This window comes from Ochotona princeps, chromosome 6 (assembly GCF_030435755.1).
Source record: "Ochotona princeps isolate mOchPri1 chromosome 6, mOchPri1.hap1, whole genome shotgun sequence".
Lineage (NCBI taxonomy): Eukaryota > Metazoa > Chordata > Mammalia > Lagomorpha > Ochotonidae > Ochotona > Ochotona princeps.
Window position 1 is genome coordinate 9,003,024 of NC_080837.1, and position 25,893 is coordinate 9,028,916.

Consider the following 25,893-nt stretch of genomic DNA (forward strand, 5'->3'; position numbering starts at 1 on the left):
TCATGGCTGGAGGCAGGAGTGCATCTACCTTAGGGCTAATTACCTGGCCGAGATGATGGAGAGGAAGGGCCTCTTGTCCTTGGCAGAGGCCTCGGTGGTCTTGACCCCGTTGTCTATGATCATGCCGGCCTGGAGAAGGAGAGGAGATGCTGAGTTCTGGACAAGGCTGTGGGATGCCTTCCCATACCCAGCCCCTCTGCAGAAACGGGCCAACATGGAAGATTGCTCATGATGGCTATGGGGAAAAGACCCCTAGACTAGGGCTGGCACACTAAGGGTGTTGAGCTGAGGCTCAGTGGGCAGGGCCACCAAAGAAAGGGCCTGTTCCCCTGCTCCGAGTATCCCACAAGCCAATGGGAGCTTCCTCTTTGTTCCTGTCCCATCCTCAGAGGTGGCTAAGGCCGCCCCTCCACCTGTTTTTCAGAGTCCTTAACCATGTGCTCCACCAACTTTCTTTCCCTCTCTGCCTTCTCCAGACCCCACAGGTCCAAGGCCGACCTCCCCTGCTCCTGGGAAGTCTTCTCAGCCGAGTTATCTATCCCCTGCAGCCATGCACCTGCCTCCCCAGGTGGCTTCTCTTCAAGATGTTTTTGGGTCAAGATCAGGCTATTCCTTGCTTACCCTTGCCTTCTGCCCCATGAAACCATCTAAGTTCTTGGTTTCTCAGTGTCTACACTGTCCAGGTTCTCTCTCTCTCTTTTCTTTTCTTCTTAGGATTTATTTATTTTTATTGGAAAGGCAGGTTTACAGAAAGAGAGAGAGAAAGATCTTCCATCTGCTGGTTCACTCCCCAGGTGGCCACAAGCATCACACTGAAGCCAGGAGTCCAGCACTCCATTCAGGTCTCCCACGTGCTAGGGCCATCCTCCATGGTACCTACAGAACCTGGCATGGAGCTGGATGGGCACACAGTGGGCGCTCAGGACATGTTAATGAGGGAACTCTGGTGACTGGGGCACTTCTGCTCTCCTTCCTACCGGCGTAGCTCTTAGATGGAGCAGCTGTTTCCCCCAAGAAACACAATGAGAGGAGAGAAGCGGGGCCGAAGTCCATCTGTGCCCTTCAGAAAGTGCATCCCGGGCTTGCTGAACTCTCCACTTAGCCCTAACTTCTCTTAGCTGATGGCACACCACCCCCACCGGATCAAGGGCAAGGGCAAGCTCAGGTGCTCAGCTCTATGCTCCATCTGATGCTCAGTCAGTGCCAGCCCACGAGCTGCTTCCAGGGATATTTCCTGACCCGGGAAGGCCTGACAATGCTTCTCTGATTGCTTTGAGACCAATGTGAGGGAAGGGACGCAAGGTGGCTAGTCTGGGGAGGCTCACCCGGTAGTTGGAATGTGCCCGGTTGTTGTAGAATTTTCCCAGCGGGATATGCTCAGAGTAACCCGGGGAGTACATTCCCACCGAGGGACCTGTCGGAACGTGGTGAAAAATAAACCAGAATCCTGTCTCCTGTGAAAAGAAGGCAGGTACAGAGCGGAGGGGGCCATGAGTTCAGGTCCAGTGAGCTCTGGGGCAGAGTAACCTAGGAGACAATGCAAGCCCTCGTCACCTACAACCACCCCCATCACATCCACACAGCCCAGCTCTCGAAGGAAAGCAACACAAACTTTGAGGCAGGGGTAATTGATGGGGTCCACTGTGACATCCCACCCTATAGGGCCATGGTGGGTTCCCGACCATGACTTTCTTGTACAGAGTTCTGTAGCTCCTCCTTCAATACATCTAAGAGGATGGTGCAAACCTTTTCCCTTTCATTCTCTCGGGCTCAGAGATGGCAGGTAAGGGGGCAGGGCTGTGCCAAAGGACTGGGGTGCTCCCGCCCTACCTGCCATCTCCTAGTTCTGTATGCCCCTTGGGGCCTTGCTGCTCTTCTCCCCTACCCCACACCAGCCCTCAATCCTGTCCTGGTTTCCTCCCCTGCCAGTACCTACATCACAAGGTGGATCCAATGATGTGCCATCATTGTGCCAGCTTACAATGTTGATTTGCCAGGGACCACTCAGCATTAAAACATTCTCAGGGAACAATGAGTTCCACACAACAAACACCTGGTCCTCATGCACTTGTGTCATCACTCTTAGGACATAACCTGAGTTTGTGTGTGTGTGTTCCCTGCTCACTCCAGCCAAGGTCGGTTCACAGCAATTTCAAGGGTGGTCTCAACTGGCTTCCCCAGCCCTAGCCCCCACCCCACTCTCTGCTCACCTCTGAACCTGCAGCAGCACAGTTTATGAGGTTGTTGTTGGGATTGGCCATCCAGAAGGTGGACACCGCACTGTAGGAGAGGACAAGGCGGGGAGCATCATGTCTGGAGCCACTGGCACTCATTATACCACACAGCTGACCAGTGTTTGACACACTGGTGTGAGAGGTGTGAGACACTAGCACTGTACCTGTCTGAAACCCACTTTGATTATCGAGCACAGGCAAAATTCAGAAATCCAAAGGTGCGGAGGGAACTAGCTTTGTGTTGCCGTGAGCTAAGCCACTGCCTATGACACAAAGCACCTGCTTAAGTCCCGGCTGCTCCACTTCTGATCCAGTGCCTTGCTAATGTGCCTGGCAGTGGAGACTAGCCCAAGCATGCGGGAGACCTGGATAGAGTTCCAGGCTCCTGGCTTCAGTCTGACCCAGGCCTGATGGTTGTGGCCATTTGGGGAATGAAATAGCAGGTGGTCTCTCTTGGAAAGGACATGGCTGTTTAGGGTAGAATCAAGGTATGGGATCAGATCTGAGACTGTCTCTCAAGGAAACAAAAGCTGATTGAGTGCAGAAAACTGCCCATTTCTAAGAAGCAGGCTGAAAAGATGGACAAATTGGAGATGCCCCATTTCCCACCATGATGGAATCCTGTGTGACCTCAGGGAGAGCCCCAGCCCCACAGATGAGAAGGGGGCTTGGCCAGCACAGAACAAACCCCCCAGTGCAGACAGAGAAGGGAGAAGGCATCCTCCGTCCTCTCTCTGGGAAGCCAGGAGCAGAGGTGGTCCTGGTCTGAGAGACCGCACCTGCTCACAGGTGTCTGCCCCCATCTGGGCACAGGAGCCAGGTGTCCTGGGCAGTGCAGGGGCACAGAGCTGGGACAGCACTTACTTGCAGTCCTGCCGGGGCTTGGGGATGTAGCCGGGGTAGGAATCCTCTGTGATCATCTTGCACATCTTGCTGTCACGGTCTGAAGGCAGGAGGGTGCCCGACTTCACCAGGAGGCCGAGGCAGTGGTCAAAGGTGTTACGTTCCTCAGGTCCATCTTCTGTGAAGAAGCAGTGGCCCAAGGAGTGATATCCCACCACGTCCTTCACCTGCCGGGGCCAACATGGGGATATGTCACCAAGCAGTCAGCGATCCATGTGCTCATGCATTCAGTCAACAAATGTTAGACGATCTTAGCTTGCACACCAACCCCTGAGGAGCACTGGGGCTTGGAGCTAAAGCTGACACAAGCATTGGATATGGGGAGGGAGGAGCAGGGGGGTAGAATAGTAACTTTTTAAGTCCCTTCCAGCTGGAGGAACGGTGTGACTAGGCACCATGGGTTAGGAAAGGAGACAAAATGTCCCACATAAAAATGGTGGGTCAGAGAGGAGTCCATGGCTAAGGGCTCCCTGAGTCAAGCCTGGGTGATCTGGATGAAGTTCTAGGCTCCTGGCTGAGGTCTGTCCTAGCCCTTGCTGTTGAGGTTATTTGTGGAATGAACCAGTGGATCCAATCTCTCTCTCCTCTCTTTCTGGATGTGTCTCCTTCTCTGTCAGCATGTCTTTCAAGCGAAATAAATATTTTTAAACATGAACTCATGCATTTTTTTCATAATACACCTTTCCCACACACCTTTTGAAGACACTCCAGTTGAGTGGATTTTGAAATTCTTTGTACCAAAATACAATTATCTTTTACTCCCATTTCCCATGAACTTTTCGAAACACTTTATGTACAACTCCAGTTGCCATGACACCCACCCTCCACCAGGACACAGCAAGAGAAAGAAACTGCCATGCAAAACAAACACAAACAGGGATTACTCAGACTTGCCCCTGCCCTCCAGGCTGGGTTTCACATAATTCACATAGGTGAGACGCCCTTCAAATGCATCACGTTGAAAAGGTAGAAATTTATGATTTCCAAGCTGCTGTCAATATTAGAAATTATTTGGCAGGTGGAAGGAGTGTGTGTGTGGGGGGGGTCTGGAATAATGGCTCAATTGGTTAATCCCCCTGCAAGTTCTGGGATCACATATGGACACTAGCTTGTGTTCCAACTGCTCCATTTACCATCTAGCTCCCTGCTTACAACCTGGGAAAGCAGTGGACAATGTCCCAAGTTCTTCTGGCTCTTGGCTTTGGATTGGCTCAGCTCTGGCTGTTGTGGCCTTTGGGGGAGTGAACCAGAATATGGAAGATCTTTCTCTCTGTCTCTCCTCTCTGTAAATCTGCCTATGATAAAAATAAATAAAATCTTTTTTAAAAAAGAATGATTTTGAATTGCAAGAGAGAAGATTTCCTTTGGAGTGGGTGGCAAGTGGGTTATTGGTTTTGCATGGATCTTAACGAGGTTATGAATATGCAAGCAGAAGCTGGAAAAGCTAAAGAGAACTAAATCCCCCTGTCTAATCAGAACAAGAATGAGTTTCTAAGGCAGCCCAGCAGAGGTGGGGAGAGGGGCTGGAGGGACAGAAAGCAGAGGGCTGCCTTCCGTCCTGGGAGGGACTGTAAGGAAAGAGGGACCCCATGCCCCATTTCCTATCACTGACATCTGAGCTGATTGGTGGCAGACCCCTGCCCTCCTCGCTTCTCACACCCATCTACCAGAAGTCCTGGCTGAAGAGGCATCTGGAGAAATCAAAGTCTCCCCGTGCTGGTATCACATAGCAAGCAGAGGTGAGAACCTGGGAACCTCAGAAACTGGAAGAAGTGAAGATGCCCACATCCCACATCTGAGAGCCCAGTTTCCATTCCCAGTTCTGGCTCCTGGCTCCGACTCCCTGCAAATGCAGACCCTGGGAGGCAGCAGTCCTTGACTTCCTGCCTCCCATACATGAGGGGCCGGAACTGAGTTCCTGGCTCTTGGCTCCTGGCTCCAGCTTCATTTCAGCCTTGACTGTTGTGGGACTGAATCAGCACATGGGAGATCTCTCTCTGTCCCTCAAATAAGCACATTAAAAAAATTACAGAAAAGGTACTGGAAAATGATAAGGATTGAGAAGAAACAGGGAGTCCCCTCTCACAATTGACAGAACCCCCTTGCTGTTTCCTGTTGGGTTGATGACCTGCTCTCCGCTGATAAAATTTCTAACATCTCTGCTAAGGATGGTTCAATCGCCCACAGCTTTGGAGAGCCAAACAACTCCCATCCATGTTCACCATCCCTTCTGCTGCTATCCCAGTGAAGGAGGGACCCACTTACCAAGAGGCCATTGGAGCCGTGGACGGTGACACAGCGAGAGAAGGTGTGGTGGATGGAGAGGTCTCTGATGTAGGTGGGCGGGTCGTAGCCTCCTTTTTCGTCCACGTCCCCAGCCAGGTGGAAGTGAATCGGGTACTGACCCACCAGCTGCTGCCCCATGTGTTTCAGCTCCACGCCCTCCATGTGTGCAGCCTTAAAACCCAGGGCAAACTGCGAGAGGAGAGATGAGAGGGACAGGGAGCTCAGGAGGTGCCTTCTGTCCCCTTCGACAGCCTCTGACTGCAGAGGAGCCATCCTCAAGGCCTTGCTACCTGGTACTAATCAAAGCTGTTCTCTGCAGACCGGCCAGGATGCCTGATGCTTCCCGTGCAGGGGAGATCAGCAAGGCATTCTGGACAGGAGAGAATGCCGCAAGGCCTTGGGTGGCTTGGAATGGGGATGCTTTGGGGCGGGGGCAGCAGCTGGGGCTCCCCTTCTTAACCACCTCCTACACTGCTGAGTGATGTTATGATAATCCTGAGAAAACCAGGGAGACCTTAGGGGCCTGGGGCATGTGGGTAAGGGTGGGCCCAGCCACTATCGAAGGCCTTCTGCTGGGAGCAGAAAGGGGTCCTGACTCTGGCATGTCCTTGAGCCCACACTCTGGTGGGGTGTGTGTGTGTGTTTGATTTGTGTGAGTGTATGAGTTTGTAGAAGAGTGTATATATGTGTGAGTGTATGTTTAAGAGTGAGTGAATGTATGTGTATGTGACTGTGTATGTGTGTGTCATGAATATGAGTTTATGTGAGTGAGTGTATGTGTAAGTGTGTGACTGTGTGTGTGTGAGTGAATGTGTGTGGCTTTGTGTGTATGTGTGTGGCTGTATGAGCGTCTGTGTCAGTGGCGCCTGCACCATGAACTCACTTCACAGTACGCATATAGCTACTCCCAGTGGGTTTCCAGGAACCACTTGCCCTCATGAGGCCTGCACCCCAGGAGCTGACTCACCGTGGGAAAGTCACTCCTATCAGCAAACTTCAACTGGAGGAGGATTATTGATGGGCTAATCATTCCTTATAAATGGTATGCCTGTCCTGGGGTGCCATGTCAAGCAGGATTCTGAAACCTACTTTGGACTCACTAGGGGAGGACCCTGATCATTTTAGGATCACTGTGGGGATTGGAAAGGGGTTGCAGCCACTTGTGTGACCTAAAACTGCCATTGGACAGTATCACCACCTTACGCCACTCGCACCCGCCCCCAGCGAATCACTGGACAAGTGGAGGCGCATTCTTGGTGCTGACAAGGACTGGGCAGCCTGGGAGCCTTTAATACATGGGGTGAGGCAAAGCAGGACTCCCACTGTGACTTCTGTAAATGTCACTCCGTCAGCCCGCTCAGGGGGGATGAGCTAAGTGTTAGCCTCAGCGACAGGACGGCACTGAAGAGCTGGCAGGAGCGTGCTATTCCAAAGGCCGGGGAAGGACACTGGGCTGAGTGGAAAGAGGCACCACCTTGCTGAGTTTAAGGACACAGGAGCTCCGGGAAGCTGGCGTCCTGTTCCTTCTTGGAGCAGTGAGGACCTTGCAGCTCAAGGTGCCCCTACTTTGGAACTCAGGGATGAGTTTAATTCCACGCCCCCACTACCCCCCGCCCAGTTGCCTCTGTGGCTTCTATCTGTGCTGTAAGGGACCTCTTGTAAGTGTGGCTTGGGATGAGTCAAGAGTGGGTTCTGCCAGGAAGTGACCAGGCTCAGACGAGGAAGACAGGAGATGAAGTCAACATGGCAAGGAGTGTTGCGTGGACAAGGATGGGGGTGGGGAGAGCAGGTGCTCTTTCCCAGGTCTCTTCCCTTGCTTGCCTGGCACCCTCTCCACCTGCACCGCTGCCCATGGGCTAGCACCTCCATACCTTGATGTGGCCCCCAAAAGTGTCGAAGTCGAAGAAGTGGCAGAGGTGCTTGCTGTAGGGGTAGCATTTGCCTTCCATCTCCCCCCGCACCACGATGTTCCGGCTCAGGAGCCCCACCTCGGCACGCATGTCCACGCCATCCATCTCCTCCCCGGTATGCAGGTACTTGGGTTTCCCTGGGGCAGAGAGGGCAGAGTGACAGGTGGGAAGGGACCCTGTGCCCATCACGCTGTACCATCCCCTGTGCTGCTTCCCTCTGCCTACTGCTTCCTTATCACGGTGATCTGTGTACACACACGCTGCCTGCCATCCTCCACCATGGAATCTCGCTCTAGAGCAGAAGTCTTAGCATTCTGCACTTGCTCTCCCCCCACTTCAGAGGGCAGGGTGGGAGATTTGCATGTGGCCCAGGTGCATCTATGCTTGTGGACAGCTGTGTCCTAGAGATGGCAGAATGGCCCATGAAGCCGTCTTTGACCACCCACAGATCTCTCTCTTTCTCTGCAAATCATCTTCTGTGACAGTGGCAAATCCCTGTTGTCTTTTTAACCTGTTTAGGCTGTACCACTACAGGCTGGTGCTCAACAAGGAGCCAGAGTGGGGTTTGTGGGTGCAGGCTTTGGGGTGGTTGGGAGGGCTCAGTGGCATCTTGGCAGAATGCAGGTGGAGACTCTGCACTACTTTCTGTGCTCACCTGGTACTGATCCTCCCACTCTGGTCTTTGAGGGAAAGTTGCCCTGCGCCCTGTGCCCTGTGACCTGTGCTGTGGCCCTTCTGTCCACCCTCCTTCCTCAGGCCCTTGGTGCTGGGAGTTGCCATTTCCAGGGATTTTCCCACTTCTCTACACTGAACAAATAGGAGACCTTTGTTCCTGACCCTGTTGCCCTCCAACACTGCTCAGTCCCTTTGCTGCTGAGGCCAAGGCCCCTGGACTTGTGATTTGTATCTGTCCACAGCCTGCCCTACCCCCCTGCCACCCCCACTCACCCAATCCCTTGCCAAATGCACCCGCTGCCCTTCTTGCTGTCTCCTCTTCCTCCCTCTGTGCAGACGTACAGCCCCAATCCTGCATCCACCTTGGCCCCAGATTCTTTTCTGGGATAAAGAGATCTGAGCTGGGTTCTCCATGCAGCCTGTGGCTTAGGTTGCTGACCTGGCATGTAGGCCCTGGTGCTTGCATCTGAGGACACAATTATGGAGAGCAGCAGTCTCCCACGTGGGCTCTCAACCACACTGCCAGCACCGTGCGGCTTTTCCCCTGACCTTGACTAGGGCCACAGAGCGTTTGCGTCAGCCACACGGGCAGAGGTATAATCAGCACCCACTTCCTTGCCCTGTCCTCTCATCCATGGCACAGGCTGGTCCCACCCAGTGCACTTCCTGGGAGCCTGCCCCACAGCTGAGGGTGTTTCCTGTCTTGGGAGATAGTGGTTTCTTTGAAGCATTTTAGTTCAAGTTGCAAAACGGATGTGTGACCGTGTGGCCTTTGGAGCCGTCATTAGCTTTCTGTTGCTACTATAACAAACCATCATCACAGCCTTCTGGAATAAAACCATGCAAAGTCTGTGCTGTCCTGCAGGCCAGACGCTTACATCGACACTGGAAGGGGCCAGACTCCAGGTATCAGCACGGCTGGGTTCTTGTGGAGGCTCCAAGGACAATCTCCCCCTGGCCTTTCTCCAACTTCTAGTGGTTGCCCGTTCACCTTGGCCCAGGGCCCCGTCTTCACTTCAGTGGCCCTCTACTCTGTTTGGCCACCTCCTTGTTGCCCTTTCCTCTCCGGTCTTTCCATGTCCCTTAGGGAAGAATGCTTGTCAATGCACTGGGTTCACTAAGAAAACCTAAGCCAGCATCCCTATCAAGAGTCGTGACGTTGCCACACCTGAAAAACTCCACCAGCCTCCTAAAAACACAGTCCTAGGCCCCGAGGATGCGCTGTGGACACAGTGGGGCTCACTATGGAGTCCACCACAGGTCCTCCTTCAAAACAACACATTCTGGGAGCCCAGGTAGTGGCACAGCACATTAAACCACTACTTGTGACATATGGGCGATGATTCGGTTCAAACACTGGCTATTCCATTTCTAATTCAGCTCCCCACTGATGAGACTGGGAAGGAAATGGGGGGCAGCCCAAGATCTTGGGTCCCTGCCACCCATGTGGGAGATCTGGATAGAGTTCCAGGCTCCTGGCTTTTACCTGGTCCAGGTCCACTGGGGCATGAGCCAGTGAATGGAAGTTCTCTCCTTATCTCTTTCTCCATGACTCCGCATTTCAAATAAATAAGTTTTTTTTTTCTTAATGGAGGTAATGATGGCATCTATCTCCAAAAATCACTGCGATCACTAAGTGAGTTCATCTACAGACATGCTCCCCACAGCTGGAGTCAAAGAAATGACATATGTAGCTGGCACTGTTCCCAAGTTCAAGCTGGGAGCCATGGTGGCCAGCCTATGGTGATGGCAGTTGGTACATAGCAGCTTTGGCAGCTGTCTGTTCTGTGAGGGTTCCAGGAGCGACTGCCAGGTAGTGGGAGGGACTGTGTTTATCAGTGAGCCAGCAGAGGAAAGGATAGCAATGTGAGAGTTGCCCTGGGCATGCTGTCTCAAAGCCTCCATCACACCCACTCCTTATCGTAGCCATTGTACAGCTCAGCCGCTGGGAGCAGCCGGGTTATCTGTCCCACTGCCACGGTCTCAGGCCTCTCCCTGCCGGCTCTCCCAGCAAGGTTGTGGGCCTCAATCCTCCCCCCAGGCCCAGCTGCAATCCCACCCTGTCTGCAGAATTCTCTCAGCAGCCTCCACCCCTCCCTTCCTCTGTGCAGCCCTGATTTCAGGAGACTGCCAGGGAGAAGCAGGTGGGGCCATCTCAGCTTTGTTCCCAATTATGCTGAGGGATCTTCAGCACCCTGGGTATGAGGGGAGGAGGCCTGGGGAGCAGAAGGAAGCTGGGCAGTGGTTTGCATGAGGTTCCAAACAGTTTCTTTAGAATAACTGACTATTAACTTGAGAGGCAGATGGAGAGAAAGAATAAGAGAGAGAAGAGAGAGCTAACACTCCCATCTATCGGTTCACTCCCCAAATACCCACAAGGGTTCCAGCCAGGAGCCAGTAAGGTCTCCCCCATAGGGTGGTAAGGAACTGGAGCACTGAACCATCACCCCTGTCTCCATGGTCTGCATTAGCAGGAGCTGTAGTTAGGAGCAGGAGCTGGGAATTGAACCAGGCACCTGAAGGTGGGACCCAGGGTTGCAGAAGAAGGCTGCTTCCCCTCCACCACTATGCAGTAGGGGCTCACAGCCATCCTCCGAGGATGCTGCAGGGCCCCAGACCACCTGACAAGGGACAGCAGTGACACCAGCCTGAGTGGCCAGGATGTCCACAGGACTGTAAGTCCAGGATGGGGGTGAGGGTGAAGGGGCCATCTGTTGTTTCAGTGTATTGTCCCTGCAGGACCCAGGAGGAATCTGATGCAGAGCCAAGGGCCTGACTGATCCTCCTGCTCTAACTGCAGCTACCGGAAGTCAGCCCTTGCCAGGAGAAACGCTACAGGTCTCTGCCCTCCTGGTCACGTCCCCGCGCACACAGACTCTTGCCTCAGCTGGCCCCATCGCCTCTCCTTCTCTCAGCAGCTCCACGCTGCTGCTGCCCTCCTTCTCCGGGCCGGCTGCTCTGGCCCTCTCAGCAGCTGGAAGACGCCCTCCTCTCCCAGCCCACACTCCTCTCCTTCTGCCATGTCCCACCTCAGCTCTCATGTGCTCCTTCGTTCCCCTCCAGCTCCCAGGGCCATCGTTTGCTCCCCTGGGAAGGCTCCCGGTCTGCCCTGATTTGGCCACACGCCTGTTCCCAGCGCTCCCAGGAACCCTGTGCTCTGCTCTGCCAGCAGCTGTCACAGCGGCCAGTGTGTTTTCCTTGGAGTGGTACTTTGATGGATGTCTATTTTCCTCACTGGACTACAGGTTCCCTGAGGGCAGAGAGCACATTTGTCTTGCTCGCCTGGCATCTGACAGCCTGGCCCGCAGCCTGCCACATGATGTGTGTTCTTTCCTGGCTTGTTGAATAAATGGGGCAATGCCCTTACCCTGTGGGTGTCCCCGTGGAAGAAGGGTGTGGCCTCTGGCCAACCCTCTGTTTGAGTTAATCATTATGACCAAAAATCACTTGCTCCCCACCTGCCCCTTACCAAACTCTCCTTGTGTGACCCAAGAGACCGGAATTGAGACGCTATAAAATATACAAGCTTCAACCACTGTCAGCCATGCCCTTCCTTCCTTCCCTTCTATAATGGCTAAATTATTGCCCTATTAACGATAATAGCAGCTAGCATCTATTAAACACTCACTGCATGCCAGGTGCTATGTTAAGCGCCTCACGTGGATCAATTCCTTTCACCCTCACAGCAATGCCACGAAGTAGTTGCAATCCTCGTTTCCATTTCACAGAAGGGAAAAGTGAGGCAAAGGGAGACTGTGTCCTTGCTGAAAGTCACTCAGCAAGTGGCTGGTGTTTCCTGCAGTTCGAATCCCAGAACGCGTGCTTTCATCACTCTTGGTGCTAGTCCTGCCTCAACCCAAGACAAAATGGGAATAAAAAATGTCTTCTGTAGAATCATCACAGAAGGCGACCAACCCCAGGTCCTCATCTCTCAACCGTGAGTCAGCTTCCAAGAGCCACATACAGGGTGCAGGGTTGCCGTCCACGCTGCTGGCAGGAGCCACATGGAACCCTTTGCACTCAGCGGTAACACACGCTTGTCCTGCCTTGTCCTCCAGTCTGCTCCCTCTTCCTGGATCAGGAGAGTTAGGTCATGCATTGAGTTTCCTTGTCTGCCTTGGCCTCTTGGAAGCTTCCAGATAAATATTATGGTCTGACTCAGCAGCCTCTACAAACCTCAGCTGTGCCCCCTTGTGCATTTGTTCTCCTTCTGTTAGTCTCTTATTGCTTAGACCTGCCTCGTTCACTTTGTTATTTCCCCTGGTCATCAGATTTGCATGGATTGGTGACCCTGGTTAGCTGTCCTATGCTCTTTCTGCAAGGACATTAGAATTCAAACCCAATCACTCTCCCAAATCAAAGAAGATGGTCCTCCATCTAAAATGGCTCCGCTGATAACTTTTTGCACTTGACAATAGCATAGACACACTCAATCACAGAACCGCTCTGTTCTTTGTTTTCAGCAGGGTAACCAAGAAGCACCCTTTCTGAAGGTTGCCTGCCATCTCAGACAGCCTGTTTGTGAAGGACTTGCCTCTGACCACCGAAGGATGACTGCACAAGCACGACTACCTGCTCTGTCCCATCTGGAAATTTACACTCTCCATCCCGGGGACGAGATGCGAGTGTTACGGACAACGATGCCGCAGGGATACCCCCACTGGTTCCTCTCCTCGGATCCCTGAAGTCACCTTGCTCCTCATGCTTCTGTGGAAGTTCTCATTTTGCTTTAGTTCCCGAAGCTAAATAGAATCCCAGTAAGTCCTGTCTCCCCTTTTGTCCTTTTGCCTGAGGAAGCCGAATTGGATGTCATGGCTCACAACCAAAGAGCCTTGACTGAAACATAGCTCTCTCCATCCTGGACAGCTAACCTGGATTTACTCGAGGCCTCCTTTTATCACGGACAGTCTGCGATTCCAATAACTTCACGTGACTTAGACCATCAGATTTCTGAGTCCAAATTTAGGGGATGACAAGGGAGGAACCCAAAAACTATTGGGAGAAGAGATTTAAAACTTGATGGTAGATTGAAATGCTTTCTGATTTTCACTCCTTCCTCCTAAGTTCTTTTATTATCATTATTATTAATCTTCTGCCTGCTGGTTCACTCCCTAAATGACCACAGTGACCAATGCTGGGTTAGGCCAAAGCCAGGAACTTGGAGCTCCATCAGGGTCACCCAAGTGTTTCTGCTGCCTTCCTGGGTGCATAAGCTGGGATCGGGACCAGAAGCAGACAGCCAGGGTTCAGATCAGCACTCCGATATGGGATGCCAGCATTGCAGGTGGCTTCACTCACTTTGCCACAATGTCACTCCCTCCCTGTCCATCTTGATGGAAGAACTCATCTTAGTCACTCCACTTGTGTGGGGCTTGGCCACATGCTGTGCCCTGGTTGATGGAATGTAACCGTGATTGTACTACAGATTCTAAGCCTGGGTCTTCTGAGAGCTCCCAATGTCCCCACAAGAATGTGTTCCAGGAAGTCTGTTAGTCACAGGGAGCCCACCTGAGCCCAGACCACCACAGAGCATGGGTGAGCGCGTAGTGCTTGCCCTGCCCGGTGTCTGATTGTGACACAGTAGGACGGCCACAGCTGCTTGTGATTTCAGTATGCTTCCAGCCCAGCCCTTCCTAGACCCATCCGGCCTGGGGCAGCAGGGTTCCTACCTGCCACTCGGACCTGTGTGGAGGTACAGGCCCTGCACGGAAGCACCTGGAACTCCTCAGCCTGGTACATGGAATAATCAGTACTGGCGACCACCAGGGTGTCTCCGGGCCTCCACGACTCCACGTTGTCCACCAGATTCAGGATGGTACTGTTCACATTGGTGTCGATGATGACCGTGAGCTTGGGCCGCACTGTACGCCAGAACAGGAAGCACTGAGACACAACCCTTTCACTCCTAGCAAATTTAGGGCTGCCTACCTCTGCCCTTCCCTTCCTTAAATAAGTAAATGCCAGATTTGCCTACTCAGTGCCAGCCCTGGTACTAAAGTTATTAAATAAATAAATAAATAAATGAATAAAACCTAACCAGAAAAGAGCCATTCATGATCTCTGGCCTGGGGAATTTTCCACTAACTCCTCAGCTGGCCTGACTTGCGGCTGCCTCACCCCACCCATTCTGTTCAGGCTGTCCAACGACCATCGCTCCCATCCACCGTAATTGACAGAAGCCCTAAAGCTCTCTCCCCTGCTCAGGGCTGCCACCTCTAATGACCGCCTTCTGAGGATAGCCAAGCGTCTCTGCGAACAAGCCCACCATCCCTCACCCAATCTAACAAGCACCCTGGGAGCTGGGTTTAAAATAACAGCATCCACGGAGGCCAAGAGCTGCCTGTCCCTGCAGGGGAGGGCAGCCCCGTGCATCCGCACCCTGGATCTCTGGAGTTGAGCCCTTCCTCTCCCTCTGTCCTGTGTCACCCAAGGGCCTGGAGGCAGCTGACCTGGCCATGCAGCTGGCAGAGCCAGGTTGCCAGCTCCAGGAACATGCAGCATTTGGATCCCCGGCAGGGAGCCACTTACCAGGCTTCCCACAGAGGAATCGCACACGGTAGCCCTGGCAGGCCCGGCCATGGTCGTAGCATGCGAACCTGTAATCCTGGCCTTTCTTGTAAACGACCTCTGGGCTGAGGCTCACCCCGTCCAATGTTGTGGCCTGGGGATAGTATGGAAATGGCAGAGCAAAGTCAGTTTTTCCGTTGAGAAGGAAAGTGATGATTAGTGTTCGAGACATGCACTTACAGAGCTAAAATTGTGCCTGAGTGATTGTCCCAGTGGTGGGCCCCATCTGCTACATTGTTTGAAGTCCAGGAATGGCCACTCCTTGACCAGGGCCCTACTGCAGTTGGTCTGCAAACCCCTAAGATCACTGTTCACTCGTGGGTGAGCCCGGCAGGAGACTTGTGCAGGCTCGGGATCTGCATGAGCCCCCCCACAAGAGGCGGTGGCCAACACCACTTATTGAGGAACCCCATACATACACACACCTTGTACTGTGTTCAGTCCACAGATGCCCCAACCTGGTTCCATATCACATAAGGGATCTTTAACCATTGTCTTAATTTACATTAAAAAATGTGCTGAATTTTATTGATTTATGTAAAAGATGAACAAACTACCGGTTCACTTTCCAAATGTTCCCACTGGCCCTAGGGCTGGACCAAGGGAGAATTCAGGCACTCAATGCAAGTTCTCTCAGGTGGGTAGCAGGAATCCAAAGCCATCATTGCTGTTCTTCCCTCAGCCCACTTCCAAGGTCAACGCTGAACCAGGAATCAGAACAGGGGAATGTAGCTGGTGCTGTAAAGGTTTGGCCCAATGCCTGTCCTGGGAGCATCTTTTATAAACACTCATACCACAGGCTGCTTTTAGCCTGCTGTCAGCCTGGGCACTGGAATTTTGAAAAGTCACCTGGGAACAGGGCTAATGCTGTGGCTTAGATGGTAAAGCAGCTAGCTGCCTACAGTACCGGCATTCCATATGGGTGCCTGTTCAACTCCCCGCTGCTCTCCTTCTGACCCATCTTCCTGCTAATGCACCTGGAAAAGCAGAGGGTGATGGCTCCAGTGTTTGAGCTCCTACATCCACTTGAGAGACCTGGAAGAAGCTAATGACTTTGGACCAGCCTTACTGTGGCTGTTGAGTGGTCATTTGGAAACCTCCCCTCCCCACTCTCTCTCCGCCCAACTCTCTCTGTAACTCTGTCTTTCAAATAAATAAATAAATCTTATAAAAAAAAAAGTCACCCAGGGACAAGAAAGTTTGAGCATTCTTCTAACAATCCAGAAGAACATTTACAAAGGAGAGCATTTCAAACAGTTCATGGATAATGGAATTAAAAGGTCAATTTATTTTGGTGCAAACACCCTAGAAACCCATGTGAGTCTCTTCGCTATCTGCATTTTCCATGAGGTTTTAAAACATCCTTTCTTCTTATCTCATTCCATCTTCCCAGCACAGTGCTGGGTAAGTGGCTTTGAGTCCAGGGTCCCAGAGCCAGCCCGTGGCAAAGTCTGAAGTTGGACTCAGGGTATTGCAAAATGGGCTTCTAAGTCCTTTCTTCCCCTTCTGCCCACAGGCCCTGTGCCCTTGACCCCGGCCTCCAGCTTGGGGCCCTCCAGGTCTGGTTTCAGTCATTGGGAGCTACTAGGCAAGCAGCCTAAAGGCCACGTGGAAACACAGGGGCCGGCTCAGAGAAGGGCCGCATGCCACCCCCCAACGGAGCCAGGGTGTGCCTGCAGGAGCCAGTGGCTGTCACTCAGAGACACAATCGAGACAAGGGCTGCAGCTGTTGTCGTCTTTGGCACAAGGACCAAAGGCACCAGGGCTGAGGAAACAGCAAAAGAAAGAACAATTAAGACAATTTTTTTAAATGCAAGGAGGAGATCTTTTCGGAAACAGGGTGTTGAACTCCTGTCTGTGGTTTGGAAGGAGACACACATGGACCTGCCCTGTTCAAGTGCAGCCCTTTCCTGCCAGCCACACGCCCACACCCCGGTGACAGCCAGAGGCAGGGGTTGCAAACTGGCTTTCAGACAAAAAGAGGAGGCCTGGGAAGACTCAGTAGGTTCAGACCCAAACTCAAGGCCGTTTAAAGGTCAAGTCCAACTCCTCTGATCGAGTGCTGTGTGTTTTCTAACAAGAAACACCCAAAACAGTGAGAATCTTACCAACAGACACTACCAAAAAGAGCTAAGGCAGCTAGCACTGATTTCAAGGCAGCATTCATCTGATTATTCTAAAAAAATTTTTTTAAATTTACTGGGGGGAGATTGAAAGAGAAGTCTCATTTACCAATTCACTCCCCATAATAATTTAATGCCCATAATGACTTGGGTTGTGTCTGGCCAAAGTCAGGAGCCTGGAACCCAATCCGAGCAGGTGGTGGGAACCCAGCTCTATGCCATCTGCTGCTGCCTGCCAGGGCACACCTTCACAGGAAGCTGGAATTGGAGGGCAGGATCAGGACTCCCAGCAAGCACTTGGCCAGGAAACGTAGGCATCCCCATAAGCAGGTTGATCCATAGGCCCAACACCGGCCTTCCTTTTCCTAACCTCTGTTTTGGCTAAGAAAAGTTAAAGGAAATGATACGCTAGCATTGCAAAGCGGTGGTGCAACCTGTTGAGACACAAAGCCGGCCCCTGGGCAGATCTGAGACAGAGGGAGAGACAGCAATGTAGAAACTGTGGTGTGTGGATTCATTTTTGTCTGCATTTTTCCAGTAGAACTACAAACTTCCAGAAAAGATGGCCTTGGGGCCAGATTGGGCCAGCCCTGCCACTCCCTCTGTCTTTCTAGCCTGCCTTCTGCCATCCTGCCTCTGTAGTGCCACTCCCTCTGAGGACCTGACTGCGTCAGTGCCGAGCAGGTGGGCCAGGAGTGGATGGCAGGTGCAGCCATGAAGAGGGACCCCAGAGCAAATGGATTTGCACAAATGGGTATATGGGACAGTTGGTGGGCTCTATAAGTGGGGGCTTGGGCTCCCTGCAAGGAGGAAATCCTGCCTCTCCCCACTCTTGTGGGAACAGGGAAAGGTTGGCTTTGTCCTTCTGGCCTTGGGATCAGCCAGCAGCAGGTGCCGTGGCAGCAGTCTGACCTCTCCTGAGTATGAATAGGCTAGAACTGGGGATCACACTATGGACTGAAGACTGGTGGCAAGAGGAGGAATGGCACCTGCCATGCCCAATGTGGCTGGTCTCCCTCAATGTCTCTACAGACACAGGTTTGAATTCGCTGTTGGAGACACATGACTGTTCCTTTTCTGGGTATGGCCCTCCCTGGGCCTCGGTTTTTGCCAAGATGCTATTCTAGAATCAAGGGTTTAACGTTAAGCAGAAAACTCCAAGGCTTCCCAATTGTGGAAAGGCTGAGGAAATCTGTGTTCTTGTTTGGACTTCCAGGGACTGGCAGCTGGAACCCAGGGAGTTTGTTGTCATGGATACTTCTTTTGTCAGTGGGGAGCCTGGGAGGGGGGCACTCAGCCATGCAATGTGGCAGCTGATGGGCAACTGGAGCAATCCATGGAGCTCTTGGCCTGGGGCTTAACTGTGCTTTGTGTGGCTCAGGGAAGGACCTGGTTCATGCTGAGAGCAAAGCAACTGGAAGAGTAGGAAATGCCAAGGCCGGGCTGTATTCCTGGCATGGATAAGGGGCCTTTCCATCCACAGCAGGCTGGAGCCAGACAACTGGCACGGCCAACACCAGGAGGGATTTGGAGGCCACGTAAGCATTCCTTGCGGATTTCCAGAAATATGTGGAGAGGGGAAGCTGGTGAAGCATTGGACTTCCTGTGGTCAAGGACACGGGAGAGTGGAGATCTATGACCACGTCTGATCAGAGCTGGAATGTTCGGGGTTGCAAGAGAAAATTAAAGTTAAATCTGGGAAGTATGTGCTTTGGGGGCGTCCATGCTTTGTTATGGCGTCAGACCCAAGAGGAGTCTGCAATTTGCAACTTAAGCTAGGTAAATCCGGCTCAGTAACCCTGGAGCCCTGGGGAGCACAGAGCATTAGTCAGATAATGAGAAAGCTTCGCTTGCCTTTGCTGCCTGCAGACCAGAGCACCCTTTCCCGGGATAGGTAACGGCTCCCTCCTACCACGCGAGGAGCAGGGTGTATGCTCTGCCCAGGAGAGGAGCAGGAACGAAAGGACACCTGAGATTGTCAGTCACTATGGCTGTCCCACACAGTAACAGCGGGTGTCCAGACCCTAGCATTTCCCCAACCCTGCCACATGGCCTCCAAAGTCCTGGGAACACTTCAATCTCCTACATAAAAAGATGTAGACCTTGTGCAGACTCCACACACACCCTCTCACGCACTTTAAGTTTACCTATTAAGTATTTATAATTCCTAACCCAATGTGGACGCTATAGGGAATAGTTGGTATTTGCTATTGTTTAGGGAATAATGGTAAGAAAAAAGCTATTCTTAGTGTGTAAAGGTGCCACCAGAGATGCCAGCATCCAATATAGGCACCAGTTTGAGTCCCGGCTGCTCTACTTCCCATCCAGCTCCCTGCTGACCACCTAGAAAAAGCATCAGAGGATGACCCAAGGATTTGGACTCCTGCACCCATGTGGGAGATCCAGATGAAGTTTCTGGTTCCTGCTTTTGGCTTGACTTGGCCCAGTCCTGATCTTTGCAGCCATCTGGGGAGCGAACCAGAAAACAAATCCATCCCAACCCTATAATTCTGTCTTTAAATAAATAAGCAGGAAATTATCTATTATTCAGTACGACATACAATCTTTTTTCTCAAATGTTTTTAGATCCAAGGTTGGTTGAATCCATCAGTATGGAATGTGTGTTTACAGAGGACAGCTGACTATTTTTGTTGTCTAAAAGTGGATAACATTGACCAGAGTAGTTCTCCAGTGACGTCTAGTTTTTTTTGTTTTTTGTTTGTTTGTTTGTTTAGTTTCTTTATCTGAGAGGCAGAGTTACAGAGGGAAGGAGAAAAAGAGCGAGAATCTTCCATCCACTGGTTCACTTCCTAGACGGCTTCAATGGCCAGAAGTGATTCCATCAAAAGCCAGGAGAAAGGAGTCTCCTCTGGGTCTCCCACATGGGTGCAGGGGCCTAAGGATCTGGGCCATCCTCCACTGCTTCTCCAGGCCACAGGTAAGGGGCTGGATCATAAGTGGAGCAGCTGGGATACAGACGGGCGCCCTAATGGGATGCCAGTGCTGCAGGTGAAGGATTAGCCAACAAGCCACCATGCCAGCCCAGGACTTCTCATTCTGTAACAAACCTTTTAAGAGGCCTCCAATTTCGCTTTGGCATGAGGTTAGGAGTAGGGAAATAAACGCGACTGCCATTATGTCACCTAGGACTCTCTCTCTCTCTCTCTATCCTGTTGTGTCCCACAGAGCCCAGGAGCTGGGGAGCTGGGGAGCTGGGAAACATGGGAATTTACCCCATCTTTCTGATCTCCTTTGGGTAGAGTGAACGTTGAGAGATCCTCCGCCTAACAGTCTACCAATACTGCTTTACAGAACTCACTGTAACAAAGTGATGGGAGCATTGTACGCCTGCCGGCACTCCAGACCCCAAAGGTACGTCACGGAGCAGCAAAGCCCAGTCCCAGCTGCTGATGCCAGGTGAGGGGATGAAGCAGCAGGACCCAGAAAGGAAGCAGCTCTGGGGTTGGGGCAGCCGATCTGTTTCCCTCTCTGCCTTCATGCCGCAACTGGCAGTCCTCAGCTCTCCCTGTCACTGCAGGCTAGGAGGCTCCTATCACCCAAGTGACAAGAGACTCCGTAGCTCCAGAGTCTTCTCCAGAGTGAAGCAAAGCTGCTGGCCTGTTGGGGGGTGGGTACCTGGATATCGATAGGGCGATTGCAGATCTTCCCTGGGTGAGCCGCCCAAAGCTCTGAGATTTTCTCCCCGCCTCTGTTCTGTGTCACTTTATCATGCTCGAACCATTCTGTCCACTCCACATCTAGGCAGAAAGCAGACAACAGCGTCAGGCCAGAAGTGGCCCAGGGAGGCAGGTCACACCCAGTGTGGTCCCAGGTACCCTCGGGCAGTGGGAATTGAGACTCCTGTGTCCCTGGTTGCAAGTGGTGGGATGTGGATGGTGCTGCATGATCCATACTCTCCCATTTTTGAGTAAAAAAAAAAAAAAAAAAAAAAACGCCTCTTTTCAGATTCCTCATTTATAAAAGCAGTATGTATTCTTCGCTGTTACAAAAGCAACTAAACAAAAAGAGGAATAAAATCCCTCTGAAGACCCATTACCCAAGGGCTGCCCCAGGGCTGGCAGCTCACTTGCGGTCCCAGAGGTGGGCTATTTGAAACAGGTCCTGTTGCTGTCTGCATTTCCCACCCAGCGCCACTGCCTGAATCACAACAGGTGTTCTTCAAATTAAAGGAAATGCAATGGTAAAATCCAAGTCTTAACTGTTGGGAGGCATCCCTTTTGGGTTTGTCCCCAGAGTGGCTTCATGCATGACAATCAGTTCCACCTGGAAACCTGTCACTGACACGCCACCACCAAGTGAGACGGCTGGTACCAGTAGGAGGTACTGACTCTGCAGAGGGAGTGGCTCCTGGCTGTCCGCCCCCCCCCCCCCCCCCGCCGGCCTTGTCCCCGGGAGCCTCACCTTGAACCCACTCGCTGGACGAAGACACATTGAAAGGCTCGCCGTGCTCAGTCTGGAATAGTTTGGAGACGCGGGCGGCAGCAGAACCTCGGTGGCCTGCCAGAGAAATCAGAGGCTTGAGTGCCCATCCGTCATCACCACCCCATCATGCCCAGATACCGATTACAAGACAAACAGATCTTCCCCTAACCCATCCCATACAGGTGGAACTTGGATGGTTCTTTAAAAACACTTTAAAAATCAAGTCATTTCTTTTGTCTTCATGGCCTGCTCTTTTGTTTCAACTTAGATTCCCATAAAATCAGACTCGTGATTTGAATTCCTGCCTTGGATCAGAAGCAACAGTGCCTCCTTTGCTGGACAGACAAGGCTCATTCAAAATGCCTTTCTTGGCCCAGGTACGATGGCTCAGTGGCTAAAATTCTTGCCTTGCTTGTGCTGAGATCCCATATGGGCACCAGTTTGTGTCCTGGCAGCTCTACTTCCCATCCAACTCCGTGCTTGTGGTCTGGGAAAGCAGTAGAGGACGGCCCAAAGTCTTGGGACTCTGCACCTGCATGGGAGACCTAGAAGCCCCTGGATCCTGGCTTTGGATTGGTTCAGCTCTGGCAATTGTGACCACTTGGGGAGTAAACCACTGCTTCCATCTGCTGGCTCACTCCCCAAATGACTGCAACAGCCAGGACCAGTCCCATCTAAAGTCAGGATACAGGAACTCCCTCGTGGTTTCTTGTGTGTGGTGGCAGGGGCTTGGACCCTCATCTGCTGTCCTACCAGGTGCCTTTGCAGGGAGCTGAATCAGGAGTAAGAGCAGGTGCTCTGATTTGGGATGCTGGAGCCTGTCTCTTCAAAGTATCTTTTTTAGCCGAAACTATTAGCCTTGCTTGCTCTTCCTCAGTCTGATTTTTTCCTATGGCACTTTTTAAAAAATTTATTTTATTGTATTGTTGTTGACAATCTTTACATAGTTAATTACGGTTAAAAAAAAAGGTTCAAGGGGTATAGGGAAGTGGGTAACACCATTATGTCCATATTGTTTCCATCATGTATCTGAGGTAAAGGGGGATATTGAGGGAGAAGCCCCACCTGGTTTCCCGCCCACCCCAAGTCCCGGATGTGGGGCATGCTCTGAGATATTTGCTCAAGTGGTTTTAATAGTTCTCCAGTTATGAATCGCTGCCAGTTTCGCTCGATGAGGTTGTCCACTGATTGATATGGTCCATCATAAAGTCTCCGTTTGCCCCATATTTCGCTGCCAACATATAGCTGAGATGAATGAATGACCTGTTCTGTCTTCTGTCTTTTCTTGGTTAGAGTTCTGAGTCCAGCAGTTCGATTGGGGAGATCTCCAAAGAAACCTTGAGGTATTCCCAGACCAGATTCTTGTATGTTCTAGCAAGCATAGAGCCTAGCACAGTCCATCACCCCGATCAGCTGGTGGTTTCAATTGCTGGGTTGGTTCTGTTTTCAGTCCCAAGTTGCACTGGAACCAATGGGTTTGCAGTCCAGTCTGGTTCTGCCCAGCACACACTCGACCCTTACATCAACCAGTGGGAGCTGCAGCCTAGTCGGGGCGACCCACAATAACCCCCACCAGGCCCGCCCCCTACCCTGATTTACCAGTATGTGTAGCAGTAGACCAGTCTGTCCCCCATCCCATTTGGCTCTTGCACTTGTCAGTGGGTATTAAAGCTTAGTTCCATCTAACCAACTCAACCATCCAGCCCTCACGGATGTTGTTGAGTGCCTCTCTGTCTAGCCACCCCGGCCCCCATCCTAGTTTTCATGCCTTCCCGCGGGACTAGTGACCCAAGAAGGGGGAACCCACTTTTTCCCTCCCAGGTCTCTCTCAGTGGTTTATGCACTCTTTAGGTGGTTCTGTGATTTGACTTGACAGAATTAGTCCCCAGTGCCAGCTTCTGCCAGCTGATGCTGCGGCTAGGCCCAAACATCCCTCACCCACTCTAATTTATGTTTGCACCAGCAGGAATAATCAGCCCAGCCTGGCTTTTCCCTGATCTAGTCCACATGCAGAGCACAGGTGTTGCAGCCTTGCTTAGTCTGGTCTGTCCCCATCCCAGCCCACGCTCTCCAGTGGGAGCAGCTGTCCGGCGAGGGGACCAGCCCCTCCCTTCCTGCCAGCTCTGCCCCTCCCTTCCTGGATCTCACGTGTGCTGGTTGGATGCTGCAGTCAAATCCAGTACAGGCAACCTCACCCTGGCATTCCATAATGTGTACTAGTTTTGTCGCGACCAAACCCGGCTCAACCCACACTCTGTTCTGGTGTTTGGATTTGCCAGTGGATGACATGAACTGATTCAGCCTGGTCTGCTGCTGACCCATGTCAAATGTGTGCCAGTGGGAAACTTTCCATGGCTTATTCTGGGCTGTTTCCTATCATGCTTCTTGCGCTTACCTGCAGGGGCTGTGTCCTGCCAGAGGAGTTGCCCAGGCTCCTCCATCAGAACCCCTCCCAATGCCAGATTTTGCGCATACCAGGGGGTCCTTGAGCCAACCCTACTCAGTTCACCTCCTGTCCTAGCAGGAACAGTGGCTTTTCCCGGCTGGCTTCTGGTTCTTGTTGTTGGATGTTTCAGCCCAGCCATGGCTCGTCCATACCCACATACAGCTCACACATGGCTCAGTAGGGGATTGAGGCCCAGCCTAGTCAGTCCCACATCTACCCTGGTTCTCCATGCCACCAGATGGTGTTGGGGTCTGAACTGGCCTGGTGCATCCAATCCCAGCCCACACTAGTGCCTCGGGTGACTACAACTGTTTCCTAGATAGAATGCATCCCCCATTCCAGCACACGTGCCCCTTGGTGGGAACCTCAACCCTGTTAGGGTATCCCCTTACCTCCCCAGTTGGGCCTGTTCCTAGCCGTAAATCACGCACCTGCTATGACACTTTTATGTTTCACATTAAGTCACTATTTTGAAAGAAAAACTTAATTATCTGAGAGGCAGTGAAACAGACAAACATCCACTGACTTTTTATTCCCCAAAAGACTGGACTAGGTTGAAGTCGGGAGACAGGTCTCCCACATGGGTTGCAGGATCCCAAGGACTTGAGTCACACCTGTTGGCTCCTAGGAGTTGTGCTAACAAGAAGCTAGAGGCAGGAGTCAGAGCTGGGTATCGAACCCAGGCACTCGGATTTAGAGCACACATATCTAACTGCTGGGTTAAGTCAAAGAAAACAATACTACAAGTGATTGATATTCAACTGGCATTGACCTTCACCACCATCATGTAACACGGCCAGTTATGTGGTTGGTCACTCAACCAGGCATTAGCACAGGTGTAACCACACCCTTGGGGAAGTGGACCATTTAGAAAGACATCAGGTCTCTTGGAGAATGAGATCTGGTGATGGACAAGAATGGAATCAGCCCTGCCGCCAGCCGTGAATTACCGTGATATTCAATGTGGTCTTCTACGGAGGCAGCAGGATTCCCCTTCACAGTGAGAAAACTCCAAGGATGCCTGTAAAAAAAGTCAAACAACAGCAAGGAGTCAAGCTCGCTGTATGGGTGAGCCTGCGTGGAGGCGGAGTTGGATCAGCAGGAACCGCAGTTTGTTCTCCAGCAGGCGAACAGAGTCCGTCCTTGCAAGCATTCCTCTGGGCTTCGTCCCCTGCCTGGCTCGCCTGCTGTTGGTTTTATCATGAACCTCTTCATCTCTGAGCTGCCAGTAGACCCACCATGAGTCACAAGCACACACACACACACACACACACACACACACACACACACACACACACACGAGCCAGCAGACCCACCAAGCTCAGTTAGGACCTCACTCAGGAAGTGCCCCATTCCACCTCCTCCCCTTTAGGAAAATGCATTTTCCTTGTGGTCGGCTCCCTGAGACTTGGCCTCAAGAAACGTGCCGGAGGCTAATGGGGCTGACCACAGGGCCATCCATCTTGAGTCACGAAAAGGATTGAAGCATCCTAGCCCGCTGATGGGTGGGTAGAGAGGGAGAGAGAAAGAGAGAGGTGTGGAAGGTTTTGCAGAGTTGCCTGCCCTCCTGGACTCTAAGAAGGTGCACACATTGCTGTAGGGGCAACAAGGTTCTCTGAGATATCTTTGTCTTTCTCACCAGGCCTAAAGCAGGGATGGGTTCAGGACCCAGCACCCAAAACACGGCACCTCAGGCGCTGCAGGTTGAAAGAATTCTAAACAGTGGTAGCAGGAACCCTCTACTCTGTCGGGCCCTCCTTGTACCCAGAAAAAAGGGATTTGCACACTTTCCTCTTGTTGACTGGTGTTTCGTTCTTGGTTCCAAACAAGTGAGGAGAAGGGAGGAAGGAAAGGAACTGTCCCGCCTCCCGCAGCTTCTCTCTTACCACGAGCAATCTGTAGCTTTCGGAGCTCTTTTATTTTGTTTTGTTTTGATGCTTTGTCTTGTAAAGTAATTAATGATTGGTGATTTTTTTTAATTTAATATTTGATGTGGATTTTTAAAATAATTTAAAATGTACATTACAGTCAAAGGCTTCGGGGCTCCATTACATAGAGTTCACCAATAACAAGGGACAAGAATGCAGTCCCCTGGGAGAATAGGTGAGGGGAGATGGCTGGGAGACCTAGGCTAATCTGAATAAACCACCTTTATGCCTGGAAAAAAAAAAAAAGAAAGAAAATAGGTGAGGGCTATACAGGGTCCTCAAAGGCCAAGACGTTTCACCTCTCATGTAGAAAGTGAATTCTGGGGCTTGGCGGCGTGGCCTAGTGGCTAAGGTCCTCACCTTGATCCCATGTGGCCG

At 51.9% G+C, this 25,893-nt stretch overlaps 1 protein-coding gene across 1 annotated transcript in view; it reads right to left on the reverse strand.

Annotated features, from left to right (window-relative positions):
• Nucleotides 1-25,893, reverse strand: part of CEMIP (cell migration inducing hyaluronidase 1) — a 49,389-nt gene that overhangs the window by 17,950 nt on the left and 5,546 nt on the right. The window contains exons 5-15 of the mRNA XM_004594580.2: nucleotides 24,538-24,608; nucleotides 21,121-21,216; nucleotides 20,335-20,456; nucleotides 14,537-14,669; nucleotides 13,678-13,869; nucleotides 7,295-7,470; nucleotides 5,403-5,612; nucleotides 3,099-3,304; nucleotides 2,211-2,280; nucleotides 1,326-1,454; nucleotides 44-129 (exon numbers count right to left, since the gene is read on the reverse strand). Of these exons, the coding sequence (XP_004594637.2) occupies nucleotides 44-129; nucleotides 1,326-1,454; nucleotides 2,211-2,280; nucleotides 3,099-3,304; nucleotides 5,403-5,612; nucleotides 7,295-7,470; nucleotides 13,678-13,869; nucleotides 14,537-14,669; nucleotides 20,335-20,456; nucleotides 21,121-21,216; nucleotides 24,538-24,608 (1,491 nt within the window). The remainder of the gene's footprint in view (nucleotides 1-43; nucleotides 130-1,325; nucleotides 1,455-2,210; nucleotides 2,281-3,098; nucleotides 3,305-5,402; nucleotides 5,613-7,294; nucleotides 7,471-13,677; nucleotides 13,870-14,536; nucleotides 14,670-20,334; nucleotides 20,457-21,120; nucleotides 21,217-24,537; nucleotides 24,609-25,893) is intronic.